This window comes from Sardina pilchardus, chromosome 12 (assembly GCF_963854185.1).
Source record: "Sardina pilchardus chromosome 12, fSarPil1.1, whole genome shotgun sequence".
NCBI lineage: Eukaryota > Metazoa > Chordata > Actinopteri > Clupeiformes > Clupeidae > Sardina > Sardina pilchardus.
Genome location: NC_085005.1, coordinates 28,919,011 through 28,931,510, shown reverse-complemented (window position 1 = coordinate 28,931,510; position 12,500 = coordinate 28,919,011). Strand labels below are relative to the sequence as shown.

Genomic DNA, 12,500 nt, shown 5'->3' with positions numbered 1-12,500 from the left:
ATGTTTGTGATATAAAAATAGCAGGCTTTCAATTTCCTGTGTTCCCATAACATATAGTTTGTTTTGCATGCTGTCCTGTTTTTTTTCCGTCTTCTTTTGCGCGCTTTCCTTAAACATGCCCTTTCTCCTCTGTATGCACATGTGCGGGATATTTATCTGTTTTTCCTCAGTCCAGATGTGGTCAACATCTGTCTGGCATTATTTCAAAGGATGCTCATCTGCAGTCAGCATCTGACTCCTCGCGGCCCGACTCGGTGCATTCGTGAACCAGTGACGCCGCCTCGGGTAACATTCACATGTATGAAGCTGCCACTGCAAACAACTAGTGCCGTCGGATTCACTGAGGCTCTGAGCACGGGCAGAAATCTCCGGAGCCAATAATAATAGCATCAACAACGGCATTAACAACAGTAGTAACCGTACAAAGTAAAGACGTCTCGAGCAAAGAGCAAGTTATTTCGTTTTTAGTTCAGTGCAAGTTTTGCAACTGATATTCGGCTAGCATAATCCCGTGCTTTAGGGTGTTCTTTAGGATGAAAGAGCAGGACGTATCTCCAGGAATATCAAGGATTACCTTCTGTGGATTCGCATTACCTTGGCCCTTGACCGCCTAATCCCTGTCATTTAATCCAAGTCTAAGATTCCTCTGGTTCTCATGATTAACTGCAGGAGAGGATTGATATCTGTGCCCCCAATGCCAGAGGCCTGTAAGGACATAGTCCACTGACCATTCAATATGGTTATGTAAATGCCAGTATAGGCTATTGGTGAAACAGTTTCTACACATATTAAGAAATTCTATATTAGTGTATAGTAAACAGTACCACTAAACTGTGAAGACTGTGGAACACTACATTTAAATGCATGATGAAACGTACATAGGCCTCAGAAAGACATGATGTAGGCTAAAGGCAAATTCTTCCACTTTAACAGGGAAATGTTCAGTGGAATGTGGCATCTGGAGTGAGCTGACCAATAGCTGACCACATCTGAAGTGGGTCATCTCTGTTACTGAAGAGAGTAGTGTGCCCCCTTCAGACTCCTTCCCTCTCATTCAAAGGACAAGCCTCATCATCAAACCTTAGTTCATGTCTGCTATCTGTTCACTCTCTTGATCCTCTGGAGTCTATCAAAGGGAACTAAATCTGTTTGCCTAAATAGTGACGGGCTGATGTTTTCAAGACCCTCTTTCCCTGATCCAGATGAGGAATAAGGCTGCTCCACACTCACGGGCCGGGTTCCTCTTACACTAACGAATATCCATCATCCGCGAGCGCTGGAACACAAAAGGCCCTTTGATCCAGCGTCTCTGTTTGCCTCCTGACTCCTCAGAAGATAGAGCAGGTTTGTCAAAGGATAAACAAAACGCAAAATGGAACATATTGCCTGTCCTGCTCTGTGTACGGGGGCCGCAGAAATTGGAAACAGATTGCGAGTAGCTGTTGCTTTGGTGTACTGGTGAGATCAGCAGTCCCTGAATGGTGCGGGTTATGAGATCTGAACGGCTCTAAGGAGAGCAAATTGCATCAAAACCAATTTGTATACCTTCAGCTAGCACCTAGGAGACATGCTTTATGGGATGCTTACATCTCCTGAGATAATGGGGGAATTGTTGAACAGCATCTAAAGATCCTTTGGGTTATTAGGATTGAGTTACAGTGTAAAAAACAACTACACAAACGAATAGATTATCTTCATACACATCTTTGTATTTATCACAACATGTTTCTTTAAATTGCGTAATGCAGTGAAAGTCAGGAGAATGCTGCACATGATACACAAATGAAGCACAATGTTTTCTTTTGATCACAATACAGTCATTGCTATTGAAGTGGTATGAGGCATATGAATTTCCCTTTTGACCCGTGGACCTCAGTCTGAGTAGTGCACCATCTGGACAGAAGCATCAGTTCAAAGCTTAAAACGTTACAAAATAGACAATAAATACTGTACAGGTACAACCCTACCACTAATCAATGGAATTACTTACATGACGTGGAGCACTTCATCATAAGAAAGAATGCAGCAGTTCTGACAAGTCCTCCCTTCAACAATAACAGAACTGCTGTATAGACATAGAACAATTCATACTCATAGACATGGTCATTTCTATATATACTTTAAATAAAGTGCCATTCATAGTAAGTGAATGTGATGCACATACTGTATGCACACACCGTAAAATCATATGTTCCTGATGAGAGGTCTGAAGCAAAACAGTCCACAAGTTTTATACAGGCCTCAAGCGATGTATATGACATATATGAATAATAATAATAATAATAATCATTATAATACTTATAATAATATAACATAACATATACAAAGATTACAATGAATGACAGGTTAATTGCTCGCCAAAGACTGCATGTTATGTAAACAGATTGCAAAAGGACTGTCGTTGTGTAAATGCACAAATAGTATCAACTGCATGTCAACATTCATTCTGAGACCTTCGCATATACCAACTAAATTAGCCATGTATATTACTCGCTAACATTCATCCTTCCCCATTGATGCTAAGTAACAATAGTGCTCCATTGTAGAGGTACATTGACTCTAACTGTAGTAAGATGCGCCCCCTGAGTTAAAAGTGAAAAAAAAAAATGTCCTTCAGGTGTCTCTCCAGCACTGATGTTGAGAGACCAACAATCCGTTGCTTGTGACTGATTTGAAGATAAAAAATAAAACAGAATTCAGAACAAAGAAGAGCACTTGTTTCCTATTGGTATGTCGGTAGTGGAGCAAATGAGCTACTGTATCTGAGAGGGACTCTTGATATTTGATGTTGGAATTGATGTGTTCATGAGTGGACGGTCCTCCGTGTCCTAGGCGGGTCATGTCACCGAATTAAATGGCCCCTGCTTGAGCAGCAGCATTAGCACAGACAACAAGCTAACACAACGCTCTCTCTCCTCTCCTACATTGTGGCGCTGTTGGGCTCGGCTGGCCAGAGAAGAGCTCTGTGCCAAAATAGTTTCCCTATGTTCAAGCTTCCCACAGTCGGACGGCTTGCCCCAGTCACACAAACAGAGGCTTGTGTGTTTGATCAGGCTAGATTGATGCTGCTCAGCTAGGAACCCCCGTCCAACATTTAAAACCCACTGCAGAGTTGTAGAGGCTCGTCAGGAATTCCACTCTTCAAATGTGTGAGTTGGAAAAAAAAAAAAAAACACTTCAAAGGACTCACGGCTGATCAAATATCAAGTACACGTCTACATATCAGTGGCAATCACCCCATCACATCACATAGCATATCTGATGTCCTCTCTTTCCATCTTAGCAGCGGCATTGATATGAAAATATACTTTCTGTGTGTGTATGTGTGTAAAAGAAAAAGAGAAAGAGAGAGAGAGGGAGAGAGAGAGAGAGAGAGAGAGAGAGTGTGTGCAGAGCTATAAATTACAAGCTCTGTTAAACTTCCAACATTGGTAAAGTATTGTCCAATCTCTACATGCTGTTTTGCCAGGACTGTGGGCACAACATGCAGGCACTGACAGTTACTGCGTGGTGTTTGGGTTACACACGTCACCAGCCACAACACCAGAAAAGCAACAGCAACAACAGCAACAACAGCAACAACAACAACAACAACAACAAGAAAGTGTCACGCTTATGAGCTGTCAAGGTTACAACTTAATGCGCATGATCTAAGAGTTTACAGTGCTCACAAGCCCAAACACCCATGCATGCATGATCGAAGCAAGACCAACAAAGGCATCTACAAAAGTCCTTGTTTGGGTGTATTCTGAGCTAGTAGTTGGTAGAAGCACTGTGTGAGAGAGGACTGCGATATGGAACACCATAGGTATGCAGCTTCTGGGGGAGTGAAGGGAAAGGAACTTTGTTGTGGGACGTGGTCGGTTAAGTCAGTGTTGGACTGGTTAAGGCTATAGGCTGGGCTGGTTTGGTGACTTGCCGGTTATTTCTCACTTTGAGCCTTGAGCAAGATCAAAGGAACGGGTTGGATGGAGGTCACCTGACTCAGGAGGAGATTGTCCTGTACATTGTTCGCTAAAGTCTGGATTGATTTGGCAATTCAATTCCATCAAGGCTCCGTTAGCTCTTGCGTGAGCGGTTCCTATAGTTCTGTCCGGCTCGGGTCAGTTGGGTTTGGTCGGGTTGCTTCAGGCTGGGTTGGTACGGTACGGTGCGGCACGGTACGGTACGGTTCTGTATTCGGTGTCGGCGGCTCAGTACTCTCGGGCCTCCTCCAGCTCGTTCATGAACACGTCCTCGTGGGGGTTGGCGGCGCAGCCGCGGCCGTTGTTGGGCGGCCGCACGCCGTGGAAGCGGCTCCAGTCGCCCTTGCACAGGATCCAGGGCAGCACGTCCACCTTGAAGTGGAGCTCGGGCGAGAACTCGGTGCTGATGAGGTTGGGCGTGCCGGCGCCCTTGCCCCGCGTGATGAGCCGCCCGCGCTCGTCGTAGCAACAGTGCTGTGCCGCCAGCGTGCTGCCCTCGCCCGACAGCGCCGACCGCGCGCACGCCCTCGCCGACGGCTTGTAGATGTCCAGGCGCTCCTTCGGGCCGCTGGCGTCGCGCCAGCGGAAGGTCCGCCCGTGGCCTTCGTCGGCGATGCTGACCGCCGCGTAAGCCAAGCCCTCGGGGTAGACGCAAGGGCAGCTGGGTAACTCTGACAGCACCTGCTGGAGGTAGCGCTGGAGGAAGTCGCTCTTGCAGTTCAGCCACTTCTCACAACTGTCAACATCTGGAGGAGAAATCAGTTTTGTCAATAACAAAACAAAAAATGGCATTAAGTGAAATCTGTGTAAAAAATGTGTCTAGGTCACTAACCTGTGCCAAAAGGTTCGGAACCATTCACCATCTCAAATGGGAACAAATCTGACACCATATTCAAATCATCTGCATAGAGAAAAAAAAACAACTCAAGTTCATTTTCATAAATGGGACAGACAAAGCAAAACCCACAACATTGTTTGCTTTAAATTAATTTAGATCCATTTTATAGTTCCTCATCGAATTGTATCTAAATCACAAAAACAGATGAACATAATATGGAAGTGTGTATTATGTGATAGATATGCAGGTGTCTAACCAGGGCATGGCTCAAGCTCACAGGTCCTGGTCTCTGTTGCCGTGCAGGAGTAGCCACATGAGCGCGTGCGGATCTGGTGCCCGTGACCACAGGTGACGTTGCAGGGGGACCAGGAGCTCCACTCCTCGTTAGCAGCATTCTCTGGAAAGAAACAAAAGAAAGCGCTGGACGTTTAATAGCTGAGGGTACCATTGATGTGTTACATTTATGATTTATTATAAAAAATAAAAAAAAACAAATCAGTGTGAAATGATTTGCCTGAACTTCTGAAAGGTCTTCCCGCTAGGATACAGTAAATGAGTGAGTTTGGTCAGCGGGTAGCTGTCACTCATAAGCTCACAGGCCTCTCAGTGGCGTGCTGCCCCTTTAAATGCCTTTTTTAAAAGCTCGTTTACCACACTCGTTTAATAGGCTCTCCAGGAAAAGGAAAACAACTTCAAAAGAGAGATTAGGGGCTTTGGCAGCCGTTCCCAAACGGGCATACTTGAGGCAAAAAATAGATTTAACCTTTGATTACCACTGGGTCTGCTGGGGACGACTGGCTTGCACTGTGATTTGTCACTGCGGCTCCAATCCTGCACTGAAAAAGGACTAGCTCACTACAGCTGAGGCTCGCTACTGACTGAGAGCAGCGCGTCCGTCCACGCTACTCCCTTGTTTGTGTTTGTTTTCATTTTGTGACCCACATATCATGCTTTGACAACTGATTTTTAAGTCCAATGTCAAACAAAACCCACATCTAAACTAAAGGGGGTAGAGTTTTCCACTGTTTTAACCTCGCCCCTCCTTTTGGTCCAGTAATGAAAAGCCGTCAAGATTACTGACGCACTTTGTCTCAATATTTGACTTTCAAGGCGGGGGGGCCGGTTTGATGTTTGGTGGATTGGTGAAGATGCAGAGTGCCTGGGCTGCCTTGATTACAGATATGCAGAGAGATGAGATGGCGTCTTTTGAGTACCCCCCACCACACACACACACACACACACACACGGCGTGCCCAGGCCCTTTGGCTTTGTGGGAGTGCCAAGTCACTGCCGTGTGCGACACACACAGGAATAGACTTCCTGGAGCATTGTAATTACAGGAGGACACAGCAGCGCTGGTGCACATGTGTCTAAGTCGTTTGCTTTCTCATGTCTGGCCGCTCCGTGCGTGACGTGTATTGCCTGTCCTGCGGCGCACACGAGGCTACTTTTAGAGGGGTAGAGAGTGTTTATAAACACAGAGATGCCTGCCACACACAGAGAGACTTGCAGACGTGCAACACACACACACACACACACACACACACACGCACACACACACACACAAACACGTAGATGTTTACAAATACATTTCTACACATACACAGAAAGAGGTGTGCATGGCTACAGGCAAAGACAAACACATGTACACACACACACACACACACACACACACACACACACGCACAGTTGTTTACAAGTCAACTTAAACAGACACAGATACAAGACCATGTCATGCTATCTCAAAGGTAAATCTTCTGTGATACATATTTAGAGAGCCATGTGAGCCAGTGGTGCCAACTCGAACCTGAGCTACAAGCGAAATGGACGGTTTCCTTCAAACAGCTCTACGTCCCTCTTGTTCATTTCCAAACCTCGGCATCTCTCACTGCTCAGTCTGCGGCCAAATGAAAGGAGAGAGAGAGAAAGAGATAGAGAGATAGAGAGAGAGAGAGAGAGAGAGAGAGAGAGAGAGAGAGAGAGAGAGAGAGAGAGAGAGAAAGTGAGGCGAGAGGCATGCCGCTCCTTTTTTCCCACCAGAGCGAGGGCGAGTCAGGAGAAAACAAAAAAACAACAGAGGCGTAATGTTATGCGCGGGCCCCGAAAAAAGGGCCCGGCGGAATTCTTGAACCGGCTCAAAAAGGGACGCACCGCCTCTGAGCTGAGCTGAGCCGGGGCCGGGGGGGGCAGGGGGGGGGGGGGGGGGCCAGGGGCCTCGGAGTCCTGGGTGGAGGTGGGGGGGTGGGGTGGCTGTGGGCTCCACCAGGATGAAAAGAGCAGCCGAAAGGCCGCTGTCACTCCGTGTTCCCAATCCACTCCCTTAATTGAACGCAAGTACCGCCGCGGCCTGTTTCTCTCTCTCTCTCTCTCTCTCTCTCGGTCTCTCTCTCTCTCTCTTGTCTTTTCTTTTTTTCATTTTTTTTTTGTCAGAGGGAACAGCCTCACGCTGCCATTAGCGAAGGCATCGGAGCGGGGCCTTCAAAAGACAGGCTCTCGCTGGAGCCCAGGACCAGTGTCGACTTCAAAGAGCCCCCGCACTCACAAAGACCCGATGGTGGAGCCTGCATGCTCTCAGTAGAGAGAGACAGACAGAGAGAAGGAGAGGGAGAGAGAGAGAGAGAGAGAGAGAGAGAGAGAGAGACGGCGCTCTTTCAGCACTCTCTATTCCCCTGACTGCCAGTCTCCTGTTCCCCTACCGAGCTCAATCTTTTTCAAATGTTGCAAACATTTCTGTGATTTTTTTCTCCCCAATTTACTCTGCTGCTCGCATATTAAAGATGACAGACAGCGATCATTGGTAGCACAGCTAAAGTGTAGAGAAATAGTCCACTTGAGGTTAAACAACATCCCTATCACCTGGAGTACACACACATAGCAGACCTATGCAGTCTGTCAACATTTCCCTCAGCTTGAGGCTTTCTCTCAAAATACTTCCACTCACTACCGGATCTAAGCGTGTTACACGTGCGGAGGTTCCAGCTAAACAGAGTCCAGCTGCGCTACTGGCTCCGCAGGCTTGTAGGCCGGGCCAGCCGACTGACCCACTCATTCGCTCCCCCGCTTGTCTGCTCACCGTAGTAGCCCTGCGTAGAGTCCCAGCCCTCATTCCAGTGGCTATCCCAGTCGCTGCCGTCACCACCGCCGCCGCCGCCGCCACCACCCACTCCGCTGGGCAGGGGCTCCCCGCTGTCGTACTCCAGCAGATAGTCTTCCTCCTCGGGCGCGTCCTCCAGGCCTGAGCGGCCGGTGCCGTCCTCGCTTGAGGAGTCCGTGTCCGTGTATCCCCAGAACAGTGGCCAAAAGAGCTTCTTGCCCTCCAGCCAGTCCACGGTGGACGACGGGGATGAGGACGATGTGGTGGAGGTGGAAGAGGAGGATGAGGAGGAGAAGGAGGAAGTGGTTGATGCTGAAGATGAAGAGGACTGCACGGGAGGCCACTTGTTCCTGGTCTCTCTGGGCAAGTCCATTTCGACCTCCATCTGAGGATCATCCACCACTTCAATGGTCACCTGTGATAGCAGTAACAGTAGAGGGAGAAACATTTCAGTCAGTTTGCTATTTCAGATGGAATAGATCTATTACCTTATACTGGATAGACAAAACACCCGTTATGCATCCGTCATGCTCTGCATCAGCCGTTTTGCTAGCTAAAATCTGGTGCATGAGGTCCTCTAAAAAGAAGCAAACATTTCTACGCAGGATAAAACAAGACTCCAGTTAAAGACAGAGTCTGAGATCATTATACGAGCTGAGGAGCCAAAAAGGGAAGAAAATAGAAAGCCTTCAGAGTGCATCGAAATGATTTCCTGCCTGCAGTGTCTGGAAAAAGAACCTGCTGGGTCTCAGACTCCACCATACCAACCGCACGAGTCAATCAAGCGCACTTCCTTCTGTCTGTGCTCGAGCCGTGATCGCTTATCACGCCTAACTACTCCCCATTAGGGGGGATGACTCACGCCGGACGCTAACCGAGGAGCTAAGTCACAAGCCGAGAGGAAAGGGATTGGATTCGCACACGTCTGCGCTAACGCAGTCTGACTGGGGGTACGGGCGTCTTCTAAGGAACTGAGGAATGCTTCAGGGAGGAATGCAAGAAATGGACCTGTCAGAGGTTGGCGAGGTTAATAGCCAATGGAGAGATTAAGGGAGGGGGTTAAGGATTGTTTAGTGACCACAGCATTCCTCATGGCCTTCTCAGTTCCACATTTTGGAGCAAAAAAACTACAAATTAATCCTATTGCAAAAATCCTCTTTTCCCTCTCAGACAAACAAAAGGTCTCCCTTGTATATGGGGCACGTCTTGCTCTCTTGATTTGAATTCACCTGAATGTTTGGATTCTGAGAACTGATGTCGGCATTGGCCAGCTCTGGAAAGTTCTTCAGGTCCAGGACGAAAGGTTTGGTCTCCTCCTCGGGCTCGGGCTTGGGCAGGACTCCGGAGGAGCGGTGCTGAGACCACCTCCTCTTGTGGCGGTGCGGTGCCTGCAGCACGTTCTGCACCTGGTTCAGGTGATGCAGCGGCCCGTGGGCGTGATGCCCATCCCTGGGGGGCACCTGCAGATTTGCCTGAAAATGAAGATGGTAGATGGTGTAAGTTCAACCGACAATAACAATGATAAGCTAAGAGATGAGTCTGAGTTGATGGATAGATAGATAGATAGATAGATAAATAGATAGATAGATAGATAGATAGATAGATAAATACTTTATTGATCCCCAAGGGGAAATTCAAGAAAGCTGATAGGAAGTCATGGAGAGGATTCAGAGAAGCACTGTCCCATCTATCACTCTCTCACAGCTCAACACGGGGACAGCACTTTCCTCACGCCCTCTGCCCCATCATAGAGTAGCCGCCATGGCATTGCCTGGCATTCGGCTCTTTGATATGTGGGCACTGGTGCCAGATTGCTCCAGCTTAATGAGAGGGCCCTGGTGGCAGGGGACCTCTGAGATGCCTGCTTCGTGTCTGGAATTGTTGTGCCACCGAGATGGAGAAGTGGAGCGGCGTGAGTTATGGCGCCCCTCCTCCTCTCTCCTGGCATTCTCCTGTCCGCTCCAGTCGTGTTGCCATCCACCCCACCACACACACACACACACACACACACACACACACGATCACACCATGTCCCCCCAACTATTCCCCCCAAAACCATTCAAAACGTCTCATTCCCATCTGGACATTCCTCCGAACAAATCCCTCTCATGACCAAATAAAAAAAATCTGGACAAGGGCCACACGCTGTTCGCTACCATCTCAAGTTGAAAGGGGGGGGGGGCAACTGGAACAGTGGAAGAACTAGGTGGAACACATCAGCCATTGGAACATGTTGTTCTCTTCACTAGCCATAGCCCCTTTGAAATATCCAAACATGAACACATGATTGTCATTTGGGACCTTCAATAAAAAGCTCCTGTTAAAAAACAATGAATGATCCCTACGAGCATGATAAATTGTTGATGTTAATGGCACATCATCAAAGTATGAATGCATGATAAAGGCACAGACCCTCTCCTAACTGAAGTCCACTTGCATATTATTGGACAGCCCCATTTAACAACCGTTTTAATCTGACCTAGGTGTCCGATGGCATAGTTGCCCCTTTGCTTGATCACTACATTGTCATCCTCAAATTCCATATGGGGGGAGAGCAGAGCATACTAGTCTCAGTGGCAGCTTTGATGACATGAGAGATGAATAGCACGGCTTACATGCGGTAAGATAAGGCATGGCTGATGGGGCACCGGGGTCAGCAGTAATAGCCTAGATTTATGGAAGCAGACAATTCAAAGGCTTCCAATACCAGGTCATTTCCAAACCATTGCATTAGAACAATAAACTCTGGAAACCCTTTCACCATTGCCTTTGAAATGTAACAACAACAGCACACACACACACACACACACACACACACACACACACACACACACACACACACAAATAAAGCAAGGATGGATTTTTTTATATTTATGTAGGCCATTTTAACTACCCCCTTTCCCACACACACTTCAAGGCAAATGGCAGAGCAGGAAATGCCATGTTAACGCAGAAAGGGGTAAAGATAAACAATCAACACAATGACCTCCGACCTGCTGGGAAGCCTGAGAGCCCTCTCTTTCTCTCTTCTCTCTCTCTCTCCCTCTTTCTCTCTTGCTCTCTTCTCTCACCCTCTCTCTTCCTCTCTCTCTCTCTCCCTCTCTGCCCTGGTTATGTAAGGGCCCCAGTATTGTACTGCAATACTGTACTACACCGCCCCCCCCCCCCCCCCCCACCTTCACCACCTCCATCCCCTGTTACCACAGCCAGGTCATGGAAAAATGTGCACTGTCATCAGTCGTTACTTAGTCAAAGGTGTCCATGGAGCCGGAGCCGGAGCCAGAGATGGAGCCAGCGCATGCGACTCCTGCACTAATCACGTTTGTTCAACATGTTTGTGCACCAACAGCTTTTGGAGTTGAGTCGCAGCACTGAAGAAAGAGTGGGGGGCTCTGTCCATTTTTATGTCAATGTCAATTTGGCACATCTTCTTGATCCAGTGGATTTTTGGGTTGTGTGAGGGGGACTTTGATTTCCTCCAAATATATATGCGTGAACACGAGTGGCACAAACTTATGAAAAACGTCTTATAATAATGTCCCCAGCCAGGAGATGTTGAAAGAAAATAATTAATGAGGCTGAAAAAGCCCTGTTTGGATTCATCATAAAACGCAAATTATGGTGACATGGTAAAATATTATGACTTGTGCGTCTCTATCTGCACTGGAACTATTCTTCATAATTTTACTTCATATTTTCAAAAATATTACATGTAATGTACACCATGCGCAATAACTTAACTAGAAGGTTTCATAAATTAGTCTGATGACTTACCTCGGGAGAAACTCCATCCTGTAGTTTGCTGGTTTGACTATGATGATATCGGGGGAAGCCTCTCACTAACCCAGCACAGCCGATGAAAAAAACTCCCAAAAGTAACATTACTTTCCTTTTTACATTAAACATGTCTGCCTTTTCAACAAACAAGACACCTTTGCTCTGTGACTGATGCTGCAAATCAACGCAGTACTTTTTGAGTTTCCGATGCTTGCCTGAATCCGAAGAAATATGTCACCTTCGAAAGAAAAAACATGATCATCTAGGCTATTGACTCTGCATAAACTTCAATCTTTCGTCCAAAGATAAAGTCTTGCAGAATAACAAAAACATATAAGATATTAAAAAAAAACCTGCCAAAAGTTGTAGTCGCCAGATAAAGACTAGCCTATAGATTAGTTGATAGCAAATTTCACAATTCTGTTAATTCTGTTCAGTTGACCGTGGAAAGACCTCGTCTGATGTGTGGAGGCGCAGTCTGTCAGCTTCGTCCAGCAGTTGCGGACTTCACAGCGCTCCTCCTGACCATGTGCAACCCCTTATGAGCGGGTACGTGCGTCTTGGTCAGTGTACGCTGCTGAGAAAGGCTCAGTTCATTCCAAGCAGCTTTGGGTTTAAGTAGACCTTGTAAGTCTCCGAACAACGCTCTTACCCACGCTCTCTCCCGGTCCGCACCGGTGCGTGTTTAGTCAACTAATTCGTCGCCGGATGATTTTCTTCCAATAGAATGACATCTGGAGTTCAAAGTAGGCTGCAAACGTTTCTAATCTCCGATGCGTTAATCCATTATCCAATTGAGGCCCCTTTATCCAGAGATGTTCTGGTA

General features: G+C 47.2%; 1 protein-coding gene across 1 annotated transcript; it reads right to left on the bottom strand.

Moving 5' to 3' along the window:
• Window positions 1-1,727: 1,727 nt before the first annotated feature.
• ism2b (isthmin 2b) lies at window positions 1,728-11,909 on the bottom strand. The gene is made up of 6 exons (XM_062550782.1): window positions 11,672-11,909; window positions 9,127-9,369; window positions 7,877-8,312; window positions 5,060-5,200; window positions 4,798-4,866; window positions 1,728-4,711 (listed from the first exon to the last, which is right to left on the bottom strand). Exons 1-6 carry the CDS (start codon window positions 11,801-11,803, stop codon window positions 4,194-4,196), a joined length of 1,539 nt encoding a protein of 512 aa, XP_062406766.1. The 5' UTR covers window positions 11,804-11,909; the 3' UTR covers window positions 1,728-4,193.
• Between the last annotated feature and the right edge of the window lie 591 nt (window positions 11,910-12,500).

Coding starts and splice junctions, on each gene's coding strand:
- ism2b (XM_062550782.1), bottom strand. CDS start 11,803: ATGTTTAATGTAAAAAGGAAAGTAATGTTACTTTTGGGAGTTTTTTTC. Junction 8,313..9,126: donor CTCAGAATCCAAACATTCAG/GTGAATTCAAAT, acceptor CTGCTATCACAG/GTGACCATTGAAGTGGTGGA. Junction 4,867..5,059: donor TGAGCTTGAGCCATGCCCTG/GTTAGACACCTG, acceptor TTCTCTATGCAG/ATGATTTGAATATGGTGTCA.